This window comes from Erythrolamprus reginae, chromosome 1 (assembly GCF_031021105.1).
Source record: "Erythrolamprus reginae isolate rEryReg1 chromosome 1, rEryReg1.hap1, whole genome shotgun sequence".
NCBI classification, from domain to species: domain Eukaryota; kingdom Metazoa; phylum Chordata; class Lepidosauria; order Squamata; family Dipsadidae; genus Erythrolamprus; species Erythrolamprus reginae.
The window spans coordinates 6,459,176-6,480,276 of NC_091950.1; the positions used below are offsets into that span (position 1 = coordinate 6,459,176).

Here is a 21,101-nt window from a genome sequence, read left to right on the forward strand (position 1 = left end):
ACCTGGGACTTGCTATTCCAAAAACATTCAAACTATCGCTAGGCAAATTTAAAAAGCACACACATTTTCCCTGTAACATTCTCAATGTTTTAGAAACATAGAAACATAGAAGACTGACGGCAGAAAAAGACCTCATGGTCCATCTAGTCTGCCCTTATACTATTTCCTGTATTTTATCTTAGGATGGATGTATGTTTATCCCAGGCATGCTTAAATTCAATTACTGTGGATTTACCAACCACGTCTGCTGGAAGTTTGTTCCAAGGATCTACTACTCTTTCAGTAAAATAATATTTTCTCATATTACTTTTGATCTTTCCCCCAACTAACTTCAGATTGTGTCCCCTTGTTCTTGTGTTCACTTTCCTATTAAAAACATTTCCCCTCCTGAACCTTATTTAACCCTTTAACATATTTAAATGTTTCGATCCTGTCCCCCCTTTTCCTTCTGTCCTCCAGACTATACAGATTGAGTTCATTAAGTCTTTCCTGATACGTTTTATGCTTAAGACCTTCCACCATTCTTGTAGCCCGTCTTTGGACCCATTCAATTTTGTCAATATCTTTGTAGGTGAGGTCTCCAGAACTGAACACAGTATTCTAAATGTGGTCTCACCAGCGCTCTATATAGCGGGATCACAATCTCCCTATTCCTATTTGTTATACCTCTAACTATGTAGCCAAGTATCCTACTTGCTTTTCCTACCACCCAACCACACTGCTCACCCATTTTGAGACTGTCAGAAATCACTACCCCTAAATCCTTCTCTTCTGAAGTTTTTGCTAACACAGAACTGCCAATACAATACTCAGATTGAGGATTCCTTTTCCCCAAGTGCATTATTTTACATTTGGAAAAATTAAACTGCAGTTTCCATTGCTTTGACCATTTATCTAGTAAAGCTAAATCATTTACCATTTTACAGACGCCTCCAGGAATATCAACCCTATTGCACACTTTAGAGTCATCAGCAAATAGGCAAACCTTCCCTACCAGACCTTCCCATGTCACTCACAAACACATTAAAAAGAATAGGACCCAGAATAGACTCTTGTGACACCACTTGTAACCTGTTTCTGCTCAGAATACTCGCCATTAACAATAACTCTCTGATGTCTACGCTTCAGCCAGCTGCAAATCCATTGAACTATCCAGGGATTAAGTCCAATCTTCACTAATTAATCTATCAGCTCTTTATGTGGAACCATATCAAAGGCTTTGCTGAAGTCCAGATAGGCACCACCTTCACCCAACACCTTTTTGACATAGTCAAAGAAATCAATGAGATTAGTCTGACATGATTTCCCTTCAGTAAAGCCATGCTGATTTGGGTCCAGTAAGTTATTGTTTTTAGGTGCTGATTTATCCTGATTTGAGTAGAATCTCCATCTACAACTGATGTCAAGCTAACTGGCGTATAGTTACCAGCTTCTTCTCTACTGCCCTTCTTGTGGATAGGCACAACACTGGCCATTCTCCAATCCTCAGGAACATCTCCTGTTAACAGGGATTGGTTAAACAAATCAGTCAGGGGGGTAGCAATGACAGATCTGAGTTCTTTAAGAACTCTGGGGTGGATGCCATCTGGACCCATTGCCTTATTTATCTTTAATTATTCAAGTTCTTCTAAGACATTGGCTTCACTGGAGCTGAATCCGTACAGCTGGAAGCAATGCTATATCCATCTATATTATTATATTGTAAGGTATCTTTTGAGAAAACATAACAGAAGTAGCGATATTTTTGCTTTTGCATGTAAGGGCACTAAGGATATTCCAATCAACATCAGGCATGTTGAAATCACCCATAAATACAATATCTCCCTTTACTGATATTTAGGTAATTTCATCCACCATCTTGTTGTCATATTCCTCAGATTGCCCTGGAGGCCTATAGATCGTCCCAATTCTAATGACAGAACCTTCTTTATTTTGCATGCAAACCCAGAGAGTCTCCATATCTTTACATGTATTTTGAATTAGTGTTCTTTTTAGACTTTCCTTAACATAAATGGCTACTCCACCTCCCCTTCTCTCTATTCTATCCTTCCTATACAATGTATATCCTGGTATGGATATTTCCCATTCATTAGAATCCTTAAACCATGTCTCAGTTATGGCAACCAGATCCAAATTATCTCTAGATATTATGGCCATTAATTCACAGAGCTTGTTGCTCAAGCTTTGAGCATTCAGACACATTACCCGAAGAACATTATTTTCATTATTAGTTTGCCCCTTATCATCAACAACTACATCTATTCTATTTACAGCTCCCTTTTCATAAGCTTCCAGAAACTGATTTATCCTCATTGGTCGGGGACAGAAATCATCCACATCAGTTATATCTCTGTCCCCTTTACCTAGTTTAAATGCCTGTCCAAAAAAGTTCTGAATTCCTCACCGAGCACCTGGGCACCTCTGTATGATGGGTGCAAACCATCCCTCTTAAACAACTCCCTGTAAGACTTCCTACTGACATCATGACTTACATAGCCAAAACCTTCAGCTTTACACCACTGCCTTAACCACACATAAAACTCTCTGATACAAGTTGTTTTATCAATCAGTTATTCATAATCAGTTATGAATCAGTTATTCTGCCCAGCTCCACGCTTAGACATTGGAAATCTCTTTTTACTACATTAACATTTCTCTGGGACAAATCATTTGTGCCAAGATGCACCATCATATCAACGTTATTACCTTTACTCGCAGCCTTGACAATATTTGTAATACTTCTTTTCTTTACTATAGAGTCACACTCAAGAAGTACCAGCTCTTTCTTGCCTTAGTGTTTGCAGTCACAGAGATCAATAAAGATTTGATTCTCCTTCCCAACATCACACTTGGCTTCCACATGTATAACAATGTTCAGATGGAGAGGTTAATTTCTTTAATCAGTCTCTCCTTGCTCTCCACATGGGGCCAAATGATTCCAGGTTATAAATGTGACAGGCAGGACGTTCTGCTCTCTGTCATTGGTGGTGACCACCCCAAATCCTCAAAGCAGATGGCCTCCACTTTCAGCATCTACAAGGTCCCACAGGTAAGGCGGCTTGACTGGATACAAGAAGGAAGCTCACACAGAAGTTGAGGATAAAAACAATGTTATTGAAGGGGATATCCTACAATTGAATTTATTTCTACAGTTTATGTTTCCGTGTATATTTTTATATAACTCCAAAGTGAATGAAATAATTCTGAAATACTGTACTTAATTTCTTAAATACTTAAGTTAGAATTAATTTCTAACTTTCATAAAAGTTTAGCAGCATTTTGTTACAATTTATTACCTGTATCAGTTTAACCATTTCTTCCCTTGGCTTCTGATATGTCAATAATAATAATAATAATAATAATAATAATAATAATAATAATAATAATAATAATAATAATAATATATGGAACTAGTAGCTCTTCCTAGGAAGAGAAGTTAATCAAAGTAAGTCTGCCTGACTGGTAGGTAGAAAATGCATGCAATGGTGACTCCATAAATTCCACACAAAATGTTACTTTGTCTTTGAAAGAGGAATCTCCCTTTCTTCAGCTCGGTGTTGGCTTTGAGTTCCCTCGGGGATACAGACCAGTTTATCCTTCCTTCTTCCGGATTAATCCCAGTGACTTTGCTCAGTGTGTGGGTTTAGTTCAGCTGCTTTTGCATTTCCTTTGGAACTGGGTTGGGCTTGTGACCTCTGAAGATGACAGTGAAGGACATTTCATCTCAACTCTGATGCCAATGCTAAAAGAGAAGGAGATCTGCCTGGCATTCACTGAAAGACTGAAATCTAAAAAATTTAGTGTTTTATTAAAGCAATTGAATTACATACTTTCTAAAGCTGAAGTTATTATTCTGTTTGGAGACTCCACTTATATTGCAAGATTTTTTTCATTTCTTAATTTGTGTGTAACATATAAAAATATACAACTTAAACATGTTTGGATCCTAACATCTCATTGGAAATTTACTCTGGTTGGAGACCTTTCTGAAGGTTTAAAGAATTTGCATGGGGCTTTGCAGTTTAGGGAACACGGTGGTGATGTCTCAGAATTCAGACCCTTCATCTTGTCTTTATACCATTTGATCGAAGAAGGGGCCAGCTTTCTCCAAAAGTGGTGGGAAACACTCTTTGACTGCCGTATCCCGCAACCAGGCAAGGTCCCTCCAAAAGGGGAAGAACAATGTAAAGGAAAGGACAGTTTTGAGCATATCCCAGATGTTATTTTTGAAATAAGGATGAGAGGTGAAAGTTACAATATCTACAATGCTATTTATGCTGTGGCGCATGCATTGCATGCAATTTACGGATCAGGAGCACGACCAGCCATGCTGAAGTTTGGAAAGAGGATCTCAAATGTGGAGCCATGGCAGGTAATCTCTGCAACATTTAATCCAGTATATAAATCAATATTGAGGAAGATTCATAGATGTACATCATAAATTACTGTTGAACTATCTCTATAATGCCATATCACTGCATCTCAGAGCAGATTAATAGAACATTTATTTTTGTAAAAAATAATAATATAAATTAAAAATAAAATTTTATGTAAAGCGGGGGCAAAAGAAAAGTATTGTATTTTTCTGAGTATAAAATTTATTTATTTATTTATTCGATTTTTATGCCGCCCTTCTCCTTAGACTCAGGGCGGCTTACAACATGTTAGCAATAGCACTTTTTAACAGAGCAAGGCTATTGCCCCTACAATCCGGGTCCTCATTTTACCCACCTCGGAAGGATGGAAGGCTGAGTCAACCTTGAGCCGGTGATGAGGTTTGAACCGCTGACCTTCAGATCTACAGTCAGCTTCAGTGGCCTGCAGTACAGCACTCTACCTGCTGCGCCACCCCGGCTCTTACTGCACCGGAATATAAGACACATCTTAAAATGCACCGGAATATAAGACACATCTTAATTTTAGGGGAGGAAAAGAAGAAAAAAAACAATTCTGTCTCTGCCTGTCAGATATTGATAACAAGCAGCAGCAGTTCTAAAAATAAAAAAGGAATTTTGCTTTCTAAGATTACAGAAATGTGAAGTGAATAAGAAATTACAAGTAATCATATATGATTTTATAACCTCGGTGTTTTTGTATTATTAATAAAACATATTAGTAGCAGATATTCCTGGATTTTTCAAAATCCAATTTTTTCCTTTTATTTATTTTTTTCTCCAGCATAGAATAAAAAACATTTTTGCATAAGGTAAATCTCAGATTTTTGCTATGAAAGTACAGTGGTACCTCAAGATACGAACCCCTCGTCTTACGAACAACTCGTGATACGAACCCGGGGTTCAGAAAATTTTTGCCTCTTCTTACGAACTTTTTTCGAGTTACGAACCGGCATTCGGAGACTGCTGGGAAGCCGCGCGGCTGTTTTAAAAGGTGACAGCCGGGCGGCGGGGCTTCCCAGAAGCCTCCCGAATGCCGGTTCGTAACTCGAAAAACGTTCGTAAGAACAGGCAAAATTTTTCTGAACCCCGGGTTCGGTTCGGGAGGTTGCTGGGAAGCCCCCCAGGCCAGCTGTGACCTTTTAAAACAGCCGTGCGGCTTCCCAGCTGTCTCCCGAAGCCGAACGCCAAAGCCGAACTTCCGCGTTCGGCTTCGGGAGACAGCTGGGAAGTGGCGCGGCTGTTTTAAAAGGTCACAGGCGGCCTGGGGGGCTTCCCAGCACCCCCCCGAACCCTGAACCTGTGCCGAACTTCCGGGTTCGGGGTTCGGGGGGGTGCTGGGAAGCCCCCCAGGCCGGCTGTGACATTTTAAAACAGCCGCGCTGCTTCCCAGCTGTCTCCCGAAGCCGAACACGGAAGTTCGGCTTTGGCGTTCAGCTTCGGGAGACAGCTGGGAAGCGGCGCGGCTGTTTTAAAAGGTCACAGGCCGCCTGGTGGGCTTCCCAGCACCCCCCCGAACCCTGAACCTGTGCCGAACTTCCGGGTTCGGGGTTCGGGGGGGTGCTGGGAAGCCCCCCAGGCCGGCTGTGACATTTTAAAACAGCCGCGCTGCTTCCCAGCTGTCTCCCGAAGCCGAACACGGAAGTTCGGCTTTGGCGTTCAGCTTCGGGAGACAGCTGTTTTAAAAGGTCACAGCCAGCCTGGGGGGCTTCCCAACACCCCCCCGAACCCCGAACTTGTGCCGAACTTCTGGGTTCGGGGTTCGGGGGGGGTGCTGGGAAGCCCTCCAGGCTGGCTGTGACCTTTTAAAACAGCCGCGCTGCTTCCCAGCTGTCTCCCGAAGCCGAATGCGGAAGTTCGGCTTTGGCGTTCGGCTTCGGGAGACAGCTGGGAAGCCACGCGGCTGTTTTAAAAGGTCACAGCCGGCCTGGGGGGCTTCCCAGCACCCCCTGAACCCCGAACCCGGAAGTTTAGCACAAGTTCGGGGTTCGGGGGGGGTGCTGGGAAGCCCCCCAGGCCGGCTGTCACCTTTTAAAACAGCCATGCGGCTTCCCAGCAGTCGCGGAACGCTGTTTTGGGGCGGGGGTTTTTTTGGTTGCACGGATTAATTGACTTTACATTGTTTCCTATGGGAAACAATGTTTTGTCTTATGAACCTTTCGACTTACGAACCTCCTCCTTGCACCAATTAAGTTTGTATCATGAGGTATTACTGTAGTCAGTTTACTTGTATAAGGTGACTAAATCAAGAAGGAAAACATAGAAGATTAAGATTTCTTTAAAACACATACTCTTCAAATCTTTAATCAGACTTTCTGTTGTATTATGCATCTATTGACATTTTTTCTGCATAAACTGGGATGGAATTTAACTGGAGTGAGTGGGACTTTCATGGGGGCAGAAGGCAGACTTGGCTCCACTCCCCAAATTCCCCATTCTTCTTACCTATAGCTGTAGGCATTGAAAGCTGGGCTTTCTCACAGCAAGGCCCGATAGAGAGGCAGCACATCGGTTCTTCTAGACCTGCCAGTCCGTACACATGCTACTGGGCTTCCCAGCACCCCCTACGCCTTTGCTGTCTTGGTCAGAAGCAGCTGAGGGAACTGCTTTGAGAAGCAGTTCTTCAGTGGTTCTTAAGCGCACTTGAGTGCCTTCCGTCCCCTGTCCTATAGTCTCTCCTATATCTCGTATTTCTTCTCTACTATATCCTCTATAACCTTCATTGTGGATTATTGTGGATTGGACAAAATAAATAAATAAAAATAGATAAATAAAACATCACTAACTCGGGGAAAAAGGGGAGAAAGTTCAGGAGGAGGGAAAAGGAGACACCACACTGGGATCTTCCCAGCTGCTAAAACACGGAGCGAAGTCCTAACGAAACAAAGAGAGAAGGAGGGGGGGTTGAAAGTGTGATGCAGAAGTCAGGGGTAACTCGGGTCCCTGGGAGAACTGCTAGGGGGCTCGCTTCCCTTGTAACTGTGGCAGCTCCGGATTTGAGAGATGTGGATGTTCTCAGAGATGAGGAGCTTTCCATTAAGATTTTTTTTAAAAAAAAGAATATAATTTATTTATGAATACAAAAAAGGGGGAAGGGAAGTATGAACAGAAAGAGAAAAAGGGTAAGGGGAGGGGATACAAAATCAAGGAATTTGGAAAAATGGTAGTGTTATACATAGTAATACATAAGAGTTTATTGGATTTATATGCCGCCCCGAGTTTGTGGAGTAAAATTCTCCGCAAACACAACATCAAAACAGCCTTTGGTACAGATTAAAAAATAGCCAACATCCTAAGAAACCCGAAAGACAATATCCAACTAGAAAACCAGGGAGTTTATCAAATACCGTGTAAAATCTGCCCAGCCACATATATTGGACAAACTAACAGGAGAGTAAATGCACGTGTTGCAGAACATAAGAATGCATTAAAGAAAAAAAGAAAAAAACCTCCTCCCTTTTCCAACACTTCAAAACTACAGGACATGAAATTGATTTTGACAGTACCAAATTAATTTCCAAAACAGAACACTACAGCAAAAGAATAATCATGGAAGCCATCGAGATAGAAAAACATCCCCAAAATATGAACAAGCGGGATGATACCTCCCGCTTACCAGACATCTGGAAACCAGCCCTCAAACGTATCCCAGCCATAGAAACCAGACTCAGAACACACATTGTAAAACAATCAAGTAGCCTGCAAGTTCCAACTACTCAGGATATCACGCCTAATCTACAACCATTAACTAATCAGTATACCTCAGCTACATCAATGACCCCAATTGTTACCCCACTGACTCACCAGGAAGTTTCTACACAGCAGGCAATTGCTGAGCCATCAAACCACACCCAGCCACCAGTATTTATAGAAGGAAGGCAGCTCAGGTCTCGCAGTGTTCGCCTGAGAACAAGGACAGAAACACCAGCCTGAAGATGATGAGTGAGACCTCGTCAAAACGTCGCCAGAAATTTCCAAATCCTACACGGGAAGAAACCCGAATATACCAAGACCGTCATACCTGTACCCGTGAAAATCTACGAAAACATATATACATACATACATATACATATACATATACATATACATATACATATATATATATATTAGTTAATAAAAGATAAGTAAAGATGATTTATGAAAGAGGAAAGTAAGAGCAAAGGAGTTAGAAAGATTTGAAGTTTATTTAAGTAAATGATATAAATAAAGAAATTTAGAGTTTGAGAAAGAAAAAAGGAAAGAAAGAAAAAATATGGAAGAAGGTAAATCTGTGTATGGTGCAGACGTTTTTAGGTGATACGACATTATGTTAAAAAAAAGATAGAGGGTGTATATGTATAATGTAGTAAGTGTGTTGTTGTATATAAAAAAATAAAATATAAGAATTGATATAAAAATTAATAAGTATTTGTGTTGATATGTTGTATGGTGTATGGTGTATGGTCAATAATCTATTGATTTAAAGACGAATAAAAAGAGATATGATATAGAATCTTTTTCGAATTTGATTACAATTTGGTTGGTTTTGGAGTTGTTTTATAAATTAGTTTGATTCAATTTTGAACGTTCAAAGATGAGATAGGCTTATTACTTTCATAGTATAAAAGTTTGATATTTTTTTGCTGAAACCCATTTGTACCAGTTATCCCATATTTTGTAGTATTCTGAGTCTTTTTTGTTTTGAATTTCCATTGCTATTTTGGACATCTCCGGACATTCCATGACTTTGGTGATGACTACCAGTAGAGGTGGGGTTTTTTCTTCTTTCCAAAAGAGGGCAAATTAAATTCTTGCTGCGGTCAGGATTTGTAGAATGAGATATTTTTGTGTTTGCATAAGATTTTGCCTGAATATGCCGAAGAGATATATTTCAGGTTTGAATGGTAAATTGATGGACATGACTTGGTCTATTAAGTTTTTAATGCTTGTCCAGTATTTTTCTGCATATATGCAGGTCCACCATGCATGGTAGTATGTTCCAGATTTTATTTTGCATTTCCAGCAATTAGGGGGGAAATTGGGGGACATTTTAGACAGTCTTGCTGGGGGTAGATGCCATCCATTAAGATTTTTGAACAAGAGGCAAAAAATGCCTCTGCCTGGGACAGACTGCTCTTCTGAATGCCTAACCAAGCAAGTGCTTGGGATCTCCAGGCTTGGTTTTGATCCCAGGTCACCTGCAGAAAGAAAGCAAATGATTTAATACAAAGGTTTCAGGTGGCAGATCTCCCTCCCCAAGTGCAAAAAGGGTGCCTAAAACATGAGGAACTGAAGGAAAAAGATACCAAGTGGAAGATTCCCGCTCCCCAAAAATGGAAGGGGGAATCTGCCACCTGAAAATTTTGTATTAAATCCTTTGCTTTCTTTCTGCAGGTGATTTGGGATAAAAACCAAGGCTGAAGATCTAGGCTAGTTTAATGAAAAGAAGGACTAGGGGAGACATGATCCAATATCTCAGGGATTGCCACAAAGAAGAGGGAATCAAACTATTCTCCAAAGCATATGAGGGTAGAACAAGAAGCAATGGGTGGAAACTAAATAAGGATAGAAATAACTTACAACTAAGGAAAAATTTCCTGACAGTTAGAACAATTAACCAGCGGAACAGCCTGCCCCTAGAAGTTGTGAATATTCCAAAAGTAGAAGTTTTTAAGAAGATGTTGGACAACCATTTGTCTGAAGTAATGTAGGGTCTCCAGCCAAAGCAGGGGGTTGGACTAGAAGACCTCCAAGGTCCCTTCAAACTCTGTTATTATTATAAATATCACATGAGGGAACTTGTATAATAAAAATTTGGAATATGGGCTTAAAGTTTTTGTATGTAGTTAATTCTATCCTCAGTTAAAACTTATGGAAGCCAAAATATAAATGTCCAATGATAACAAGAATCTTGTGTTGTTATGTCAAAGGAGCCAAATATTTGGTGTTATCCCTGACTGCTCACGTTTCAACCTGTGCTAGGCTGCCACTTACCTCACTACACGGACGATCCTTGGCAGCCACTGCGGGCACTTCCAACACATGTGCATGCACTTCTCATGTGAGATTTGACTTTTGTGTGTGCGCAGCAAGCCAAATTTTGTGAGATTTTGGCTATTTTTGCAATACTTTTACTTCCGTACGTGGAAGAAAAAAACGGTGAAAATCAATGAAATCTTTTTGGCTATTTTCGCCAGTATTTTTTCTTCCGCGCATGTACGGAAGCAAAAAATAATAATGATTTCCATTACCCAGGCAGCCAGGGGGAGGAGCCCATGAGCTTTTCAGATATACACCTGGTTCCTAAGATGATGGCCACCACAAAATGATAGAAGCCACGATGTCTCATTTCTGCCTTTCAAATAATTGACCCAATTTCTGAAGATCTCTCTTGTTTCAGATTCTTTCCAATTTGAGGAATGTCCGCTTCAACAACAGTGCGGGAGATGAAGTTTTCATCTCAGAAAATGGACTGGGATCTGCTCGTTATGAAATCGTCAACTGGGTTGTCCACCCCCAAAAATATTTAGTCCCTGTGAAAGTTGGGCACAAGGATTCCAGGGCTGCCGCAGGCCAGGATTTCACCATTAACTCTGATGCAATCACCTGGGCCACAAAGGTGAACTGGAAGGAAATGTTGTAAATTCAGTAAATGAATCACTTTTTTGTATGGGTGCTGAACATCCTTCTAAGGTGAAAACAGGTCTATAAAATCAGGAAATACTTTTGGAATTTGGTTTATTACCTGCACTTGAGGTTAACAAATTTTACAGATCTAATTTGTGAAAGGTCCAACAATGGGTGGGAATAGGAAGAACCTCTGCTGAAACCAGGATTTCATTTCATTTATTGGATTTATATGCCGCCCCTCAGGATGTGATTAGATCAGACACTGACTTTCATGGACCATTCCATGGACTATTCTTCATCATTCTTGGTTTTATAGAAGTTGTATCTCAATGTAACAAACTCTGCTATGCACTCTGATGTTCAAGATCCAGAGTTTAGACATTCTCAACAGAAAAACTGGAAAAGATGCCATTTGCCAGGTGTGATTTGAAATAATGTCAGCACTAACTGAATGTTACTTATATCTGATCCTCAAAATTATGGCCAGTGCAGAACCCCTGCAATCACGTGATCAAATAACACTATCGTTCTCTTTTCTCTTTCAGAAGGTGCCCTTTGCCAGGTGTGGCATGAAGAGGTGCCATGCAGGAGAGAGGAGAAGAGTTCCAGAGGGAAAGCCAGTTTGCTGCTATGAGTGTGACGCTTGCCCAGAGGGGACATTTTCTAATCAGACAGGTAGAGCAACCTTCAAACATCACCCAAGACAACAACAAAATTAATGTTATTTGAAACTCAAAGTTATCTTTATTCAATGTACCTGATTAATTAAAAATGTTATATATGACTATCACTTAGACCAGCGTTTCCCAACCGGTGTGCCGCGGCACACTAGTGTGCCGCGAGACACAGCCAGGTGTGCTGCAGAGCTCCTAGGGAAGCTCCAGCTGGGCGGGGCGCTGCCGGTGCCAGGGCGAGCTTTCCCGAAACGGACGGAGAATGCCCTCTCTCGCAGCCCCCTGGCTGGAGCGCTTTCGCTGCGAGAGAGGGCTTTCTCCGTCCGTTTCGGGAATGCCCGCCCCCCCCCCTCTCTCGTGCGCGCCGCTCCCGGATTCAGGCCCGGCTACAGCACGGAAACTGCTTTGGTCGCGCTGATGGATGATCTCTGGCGGGCCCGGGACAGGGGTTTATCCTCTGTCCTGGTGCTTCTTGACCTCTCAGCGGCTTTCGATACCATCGACCATGGTATCCTTCTGCACCGGCTGGAGGGGTTGGGAGTGGGAGGCACTGTCCTTCAGTGGTTCTCTTCCTACCTCTCTGGCCGGTCGCAGTCGGTGTTAGTGGGGGGTCAGAGGTCGACCTCTAGGTTACTCCCTTGTGGGGTGCCTCAGGGGTCGGTCCTCTCCCCCTACTATTTAATATCTACATGAAACCGCTGGGTGAGATCATCCAAGGGCATGGGGTGAGGTATCATCAGTATGCAGATGATACCCAGCTTTACATCTCCACCCCTTGTCCAGTCGGCGAAGCAGTGGAAGTGATGTGCCGGTGCTTGGAGGCTGTTGGGGTCTGGATGGGTGTCAACAGACTCAAACTCAACCCGGATAAGACGGAGTGGCTGTGGGTTTTGCCTCCCAAGGACAATTCCATCTGTCCATCCATCACCCTGGGGGGGGGATCACTAACCCCCTCAGAGAGGGTCCGCAACTTGGGCGTCCTCCTCGATCCACAGCTCACATTAGAGAAACATCTTTCAGCTGTGGCGAGGGGGGCGTTTGCCCAGGTTCGTCTGGTGCACCAGTTGCGGCCCTATTTGGACCGGGAGTCACTGCTCACAGTCACTCATGCCCTCATCACCTCGAGGCTCGACTACTCTAACGCTCTCTACATGGGGCTACCTTTGAAAAGTGTTCGGAAACTTCAGATCGTGCAGAATGCAGCTGCGAGAGCTATCATGGGCTTTCCTAAATTTGCCCATGTCACACCAACACTCCGCAGTCTGCATTGGTTGCTGATCAGTTTCCGGTCACAATTCAAAGTGTTGGTTATGACCTATAAAGCCCTTCATGGCACCGGACCAGAATATCTCCGGGACCGCCTTCTGCCGCACGAATCCCAGCGACCAGTTAGGTCCCACAGAGTTGGCCTTCTCCGGGTCCCGTCAACTAAACAATGTCGTTTGGCGGGACCCAGGGGAAGAGCCTTCTCTGTGGCGGCCCCGTCCCTTTGGAATCAACTCCCCCCAGATATCAGAGTTGCCCCCACCCTCCTAGCCTTTCGTAAGCTCCTTAAAACCCACCTCTGTCGTCAGGCATGGGGGAATTGACATGTTCCTTCCCCCTAGGCTTATAAAATTTGTGTATGGTATGCTAGTGTGTATGATTGGTTTTTAACTTGTGGTGTTCTTAAAATTAATTTAATATTGGATTTATCTTGTATTGCTGTTGCTGTGAGCCGCCCCGAGTCTGCGGAGAGGGGCGGCATACAAATCTGATTAAACTAAACTAAACTAAACTTTTCTCTCAGCCCTCCCTGGCTTCGCTTCTCAATCCCTCCCTCCTTCCGTCTTTCCTTCCCCTCAGCCGTTCTGTCTGGGGGTCTCCCGCTCTTCCCTTCCCCACCTCCCAGGCTTTGCCTTCACCACCCCCACCCCCTTTTTGGTTGGCAATGAGTCCTTTGCCGCATCCTGCAGTTTGCACTCGGCTCGAGGCCGCTTTCCCTGGCTGCGCTCTTTCTTTCTCTCTCTCTCTCTCCCGTGAGCCGGGGGAAGGAAAAAAAACCTTCTTGCAATTGGCCCGCGTGCACGCTCGTGCCCGCGCTCATCCCTTCAGCAGCGAGGGAGGGAAGTCAGAGGGCGAGGGAGCGAACGAGTGCTCTTGTCCTCGGTGCCCTCTGCAGCCTGCCTGCCTTCTTCTTTGCCGCCGCTGAGGGACAGAGAGAATAATAGAAAGGAAAGAGGGAGGGAGAGATAGAAAGGAAAGAGGGAGGGAGGAAAGAGGGAGGGAGAGATAGAAAGAAAATAGATAGAAAGGAAAGAGGGAGGGAGAGATAGAAAGGAAAGATGGAGGGAGAGATAGAAAGGAAAGAGGGAGGGAGGGAAGAGGGAGGGAGAGATACAATGGAAAGAGGGAGGGAGAGATAGAAAGAAAAGAGATAGAAAGGAAAGAGGGAGGGAGGAAAGAGGGAGGGAGAGATAGAAAGGAAAGAGGGAGGGAGAGATACAATGGAAAGAGGGAGGGAGAGATAGAAAGGAAAGAGGGAGGGAGAGATAGAAAGAAAAGAGATAGAAAGGAAAGAGGGAGGGAGGAAAGAGGGAGGGAGGGAGGAAAGAGGGAGGGAGAGATAGAAAGGAAAGAGGGAGGGAGGAAAGAGGGAGGGAGAGATACAATGGAAAGAGGGAGGGAGAGATAGAAAGAAAATAGATAGAAAGGAAAGAGGGAGGGAGGAAAGAGGGAGGGAGAGATAGAAAGGAAAGAGGGAGGGAGAGATACAATGGAAAGAGGGAGGGAGAGATAGAAAGAAAATAGATAGAAAGGAAAGAGGGAGGGAGGGAGGAAAGAGGGAGGGAGAGATAGAAAGGAAAGAGGGAGGGAGAGATACAATGGAAAGAGGGAGGGAGAGATAGAAAGAAAATAGATAGAAAGGAAAGAGGGAGGGAGGGAGGAAAGAGGGAGGGAGAGATAGAAAGGAAAGAGGGAGGGAGAGATACAATGGAAAGAGGGAGGGAGGAAAGAGGGAGGGAGAAATAGAGTGAAATGGAGGAAGAGATATTTTTTTTGTCCAAACTTTTCTTTAGCCCCCCCGTGCCCGCCCCCTTCCCCCTGTTCAGTGTTCCCCAGGATTTTGAAAATATGAATAATGTGCCGCGGCTCAAAAAAGGTTGGGAAACACTGACTTAGACTATCACTTAGACTATCACTTAGAATATTGCAAGTCTTCAATATTAAAATACAGTGGTACCTTTACTTAAGAACTTAATTCATTCTGTGACCAGGTTCTTAAGTAGAAGCAATTTTTCCCATAGGAATCAATGTAAAAGCAAATAATTCGTTCAAACACTTTAGGAAAGAAGTAAATGGTCGGAATTTGGATGGGAGGCAAAAAAAATCTTGAGTATCCGGTTCTTATCTAGAAAACTTCTTTTTTAAAAACTTTTATTGATAAAAGGGATAGTTCATACAGTTGTACATCATTTATGGGTTGGCCAGAGCAAAAAAACAACCAACATGTCAATCCTTCAGGAGGGATAATGTTCATAGTAAATGATCCTGACACAAAAATTCTTATTTTCAGATGCAGCCTACTGTGACCCATGCCCAGAAGATCAATATCCCAACAAGGACAAGAACCAATGCATTGCCAAGAAGATCCACTTCCTTGCTTATCAAGAGACCCTAGGATACATTTTGGCTTCTCTGTCTCTTTTTCTTTGTCTGATCACATCTGCAGTACTGATAATTTTCTATAAACATCATGACACACCAATTGTCAAGGCCAACAACCGAGATCTCACCTACGTCCTACTGGTTTCTCTATTGTTCTGCTTCCTCTGCTCCTTCCTCTTCATTGGTCGACCCAGGAAGCTCACCTGTCTCTTACGACAAACTGCTTTTTCCATTCTCTTTTCTCTTGCAGTTTCCTCCATCTTGGCAAAAACTGTCATGGTGGTTCTGGCCTTCATGGCTACTAAGCCAGGGAACAGGACAAGGAAATTCTTAGGAAAACCATTGACCAACTCCATTGTCATAGCCTGTCCCCTGGTCCAAGCAGTTCTTTCTGCTACCTGGCTGGTAACCTCTCCCCCATTTCCCAATTTTGACTTCCACTCCTTAGTAGGAGAAGCCATCTTGGAATGTAATGAAGGCTCAACTTCAATGTTTTACACAGTCCTGGCCTACCTGGGTTTCTTGGCCCTCATAAGTTTCATGGTAGCTTTTTTGGCTAGGAAATTGCCTGACAGCTTTAACGAAGCCAAGTTCATTACTTTTAGTATGCTGGTCTTTTGCTGTGTTTGGATCACCTTCCTTCCTACCTATCTGAGCACCAAAGGAAAATCCATGGTGGCTGTGGAGATCTTCTCTATCTTGGCTTCTGGGGCTGGTCTTTTGATTTGCATCTTTTTCCCCAAATGCTACATTATTCTCCTAAGACCGAATCTGAATTGTCGAGAGAATATAATGAGGCATAAGAATCTCTGAAACTTTTATTTTTTTTGACATTTTTTATATTTGATCTCATTTCTAAAATATGAAATAAGAGGAGAATTGCCATGAAGTAATTGAAAATCAAGTGATGTTATTAATCATAAAGTTTCTGTTAATCAGGAACAACCAGTCACATTTTTGTTTTTCAATAATTAAATTTTTTAATTAAAAATATGGATATCCATTTCCTCCAAGCTAGTTGACTAGTTTACTTGTTTTCATCAAAGGATTTTTTGGTATGTTGAATTTCATTCACTATCAGTGTTTATAAGTATATTCATTTCTTTAAATCTTTGATGATTTTTAATTTCTTTTGCATTCAGTCAATTATTAAATATTTTTTTAATGTTCAGTTTAAATGAACTACATCATTTTAGTTTCAGTTAGTTGAGAGACAAACTTTATTATTAAGTAAGATCATATAATGTAGACATAAATGATTCTTTCCTGTCCTTGCTATTCTTACTAATTACTTATTATTTTTCAATATTTATGAAGAAAGACAACAATAATATAAAGCCTGTAATCTCAAATCACTTGCAACAAATGTATGGTTAAAGAATTGTGTATCAAAGACAGCTGTGTTTGATGAAAAAAATCAACTTTCTGTACAACAATTTGAATTTATTAAGTATTGAAAGTGTGTTTGATTGTTTGTTTTGTTCCAAAATTCACTCGCTTTATTAGGCATTAATAAAGATTCATATTGAATTAAATTTGCATCAATCCTGACTCTCAGGAGTGGATTTTAACTTACCTCACCACTAGTTTGTTTTCTCTTGCATCATGTATTTGTGTGTCTTACGGGCAGGCACAGAGCCAATAACTCCCCCCACCTCAAAAGAAAAAAGCTGAAAAGAAGATGGCAGAACATGCACAGCGCTGGAAATGTGGCTTCTGCAGGTGCACATTTTTGCAATCCGTGCTGGTGGAAGGTGCCATCTGTAAAACATTTTGAAGATGTTTTCTTTATATGCGATGGACCTTTGTCATTTTCCAGCTTTTGCTTCAGACCTTTTCCAATTCTATGTTAGAAATAAAGTTTTGTGCCCATGTTATCATCACCTCATCCATCATTTTATTGGAGGGGACAAGTTCCACTTGTCCCCTCCAAACTACCAGTGATCTACTTAGGAATAATCATTGATATTAAAGATTAGGATAATTTCCCATTTCCTTTGTTTTCATCAAAAGAGTCTTTCAAACAATGTTGGACTGTGTTCACTCTCAATGTTTGTATTGTACAGGCAGATGATAACCTCTTACCACATGTCCAGTGAATATTTGAAATTGGGACAGCACTCAACAAAGAAAGTTCCAAACTGTGCCCAAAATTACAACCATTGTACCACCTCCACAGCCATGTTGTCAACCCTGAATCTGGCCAGACTGAGGCCATTTCCTTTCCTGTTGCTTCAGGGCTAATACAGACTGGAGCTGAGGGGCAGAAAGGGGGGAAGTAGAGATAACTGGGCTGCTGTAGCCCAAATAAAATTATTTCTCTTGGGAACCGAAGACATTCATGCAGAAAGAGGAGACTGGGATCAAATGGACTGTGTGCTGATTGGACCTCGTGACTGATGACTTTGGGGAAGTGATAAAACTTTTACTTTTAATTAGTTGGGATTCATCAGGTTCTGACCAGTTCAGGAGAACTGGTAGTGAAAAATTTGAGCAGATCGGAGAACCGGTAAATACCACCTCTGACCACTCCCATTCCCATCTCATCTCAGCCTCCCAAATCCCAGCAGATCAGATGGATATTTGTTTGTTTGTTTGTTATATTTATTTATCTGTTTATCTGTTTATCTGTTTATCTGTTTATCTGTTTATCTGTTTATCTGTTTATCTGTTTATCTGTTTATCTGTTTATCTGTTTGTCAATTTATTATCTATCTATCTATCTATCTATCTATCTATCTATCTATCTATCTATCTATCTATCTATCTATCTGACTTTTATGCCGCTCCTCTCCAAGGACTCAGGGTGGTTTACAACATATAAAAAATACAATATAACATCAAATCCAATTAATATGAAAGACAATTTATCTAAAACCCTCCAAAATAAAATCAATCGCTACCATTCACACAGAAAACCTACATACATTTGTTTGGCCAGGGGCTAGGATCTAATGGCTCCAATCCTGGCAGTGTAAATGAGTCTTAAGGCTCTTATGGAAGGTGAGGAGGGTGGGGACTGTACGGATCTCCGGGGGAAGCTGATTCCAGAGGGCCGGAGCCTCCACAGAAAAGACTCTTCCCCTAGGCCCCACCAAATGACATTGTCTTTTTGATGGAACCTGGAGAAGACCAACTCTGTAGGACATCACCGGTTTCTGGGATTCGTGTGGCAGAAGGTGGTCTTGCAAGTAATTTGGTCTGATGCCATGTAGAGCTTTATAGGTCATAACCAGGGGTGGGCTACTGCCTGGATGGGGAGTGGGGACGCAGTGGGGTAGTGAAAATGGAGCTCTACCTGATAGCAACCAATTTCCACTGAAAGATGTTGAAAGAAAATACAGGGTGTCCTGCATATGCCATTCCCACAGTGTGGTAGTAAAAACTTTGGTAGCCCTTCACTGGTCATAACCAACACTTTGAATTGTGTTCAGAAACCAATCGGCAACCAGTGCAGACCGCAAAGTGCTAAAGAAACATGGGCACATCTGGGAAAGCCCATGACTGCTGGCGTTGCTGCTTTCTGCATGATTTGTAGTTTCTGAACACTTTTCAAAGGTAGCCCCATATAGAGAACATTGCAGTAGTCGAACCTCAAGGGCATGAGCGACTGTGAGTAGGGACTCCCTGTACACAATGGGGATTTTTCAGTAACCTTTCCCTGCCACGCCCACCAAGCCATACCTACCAAGCCATGTCACACAACAGGCAGTAAAAATAATTAATATACCACTGTTGCGGCAGCCATTGCTACTTCTCAGCATGCCACAAAACGGGGGGATTTGAATATCAGTTCAAGAGAGCAACAAGAAACAAGGTCTCAAAGACAGATGCCCCTCCACTTGGGAGCAGATGGAAGGCCCCAGCTATGCATCTGCTTCTGATCCGGCTTTATTTATTTATTGTTAGAGTTGAAAGGGACCATGCAGGTCATCAAGTCCAACCCCCTGCCTGAGCAGGAAATCCTATACCACCCCAGCCAAATGGCAGTCCAAACTCCTCTTGAAAGTGTCCAGAGTTGGGGAGTTCACAACCTCCAGTAGCAGTTTGTTCCACTGGTTGCTTCTTCATCAGAGCCTTCCAGAGGTACAAATTTTGGCCCAGGCTCCCTGTCAACCTCCTCCTTGGATGCTGCTAGCTGTGCTGGTAGCCAACAGGCCACAACAAAATCACCAATAATTAGAACTATTTATAGAACATAGTATAAATAATTTAATCAATGAAACAGTTTGACTCCATAAGTTTTGGATCCTCCAACACTGTAGGATTTTAGAAAGAGAGTGGATAGCCACTGCAATGATATAGGTTTCCTGCTTGAGCATGGGATTGGACTGAAAAATCTCCAAGATTCTCTCTGTTATTGTATTATCCAGAACCAAATATGAAAAGTCCCAATATTGGGAGAACAAATTATCCACAGTTTCTTTGTTTGGTTTCTTCTATGATTAAATATGAGACACATGACCCACTGAGTCACATGACCCCTAGCCACACCTAACCAGGTTTTGTGGCTTTGTGTTTTCTTTTCTATTAGAAAAAATTATATCTCTGCCCCATTTCTTTGGGCAGCCTTTCCTCCCTCTTGTGACTCCATGGCTGGCTGTTGTGCATGCAGGGAGACCCTCTTCAACCAAGCGCCAAACTTCAGCAAAGGTGCACACAGAGGGCCAGCAGCTTCTCACTTAAGGAGGGTCTTTGGATGCAGCTTCTCTCCTGCCCTAAGGATCTGGCCATTACCTTGTTATGTCCCATCCTGTCCCCTCTCCCCACAGCATTTCAGCTGAGTGGGGTAGGCATGAGCCCAAAGCAGCAGGAAGCAAAGGCTGCCTTATGCGCAAATGTGGTATGAACGGGGCAACAGGGCCGCTTCTCTTCTGTCCGCAGCATCCAGCCATTGCCTTGCCATGCCCTCCCCCACCTGCCTGAGAGGAGAAGGAGAGGGAGGAGTGTCAACAGAGTGAAGGCAGCCTTTGCTTCCTGCCCACCCAGCTTGGCTGAAAAGCTGCAGGATGGGAGGACAGGAGACGGCAAGGCAATGGCCAGATCCTTATGGCAGGATAGACGCTGCATCCAAAGACCCTCCTGAATATGGCACTCACTTGACGTTCTCCCCATGCATGCACACCCTCCTGGCCCCACCACAACCAGCCAGGTTGTCACAAGAGGAAAGGAGGGTCACCCAAAGGGACACCTCCACCGGAGGTGGCTATGTTTCTTAACCAGTGCCGGAGAATCAACCCAGGCCACTTCTCTATTCCTGTCATCTCCCTTACCTGCTCAGACCAGGGGAGGGAGTGGAAGCGAGGCCAGGCACTGATTGGACAGGGAGCCATTGCAGGGGCCCAAACAGGCAAATGCGGCTCCAGAGCTGCAGGTTGCCAACCCCTGCACTAGGACAATTTTTTGACAGCTCTGCTTGATCAGCAAAATATAGCAGAGCATTCTCTGTGTCAAACAAGTTTAAATTGAGACATCTTCCTACCTATTATTATGCACCACTTATTTTATTCACCAAAGACAAATTCCTTGTGTGTCCAATCACACTTGGCCAATAAATAATTCAATGGAAGAAGTTACTTTCCAATTTCACCACCTGCCAAGTATAACTAAACCAGTTATTTGGTATAAATTTTGGAATGATTTTCTAAACTTAATAGAATACAACTGATTTTCCTGTTTCAATACTATCCAAATAAATTTATAGCTCAGACCAAACTCCATCTTGTTTCCAGGGACTCACTTTCATGTGGGTCAAATAACCAATTTCATCTTGATT

The 21,101-nt window shown here is 42.7% G+C and overlaps 1 protein-coding gene across 1 annotated transcript; it reads left to right on the plus strand.

Moving 5' to 3' along the window:
• The first annotated feature begins 2,680 nt into the window (after positions 1–2,680).
• LOC139158550 (vomeronasal type-2 receptor 26-like) lies at positions 2,681–16,138 on the plus strand. Its single transcript, XM_070736206.1, has 6 exons — positions 2,681–3,049; positions 4,022–4,372; positions 10,774–10,992; positions 11,369–11,422; positions 11,549–11,678; positions 15,234–16,138. The coding sequence occupies exons 1-6, from the start codon at positions 2,681–2,683 to the stop codon at positions 16,136–16,138; spliced, it is 2,028 nt and encodes a 675-aa protein (XP_070592307.1).
• The last annotated feature ends 4,963 nt before the right edge of the window (positions 16,139–21,101 follow it).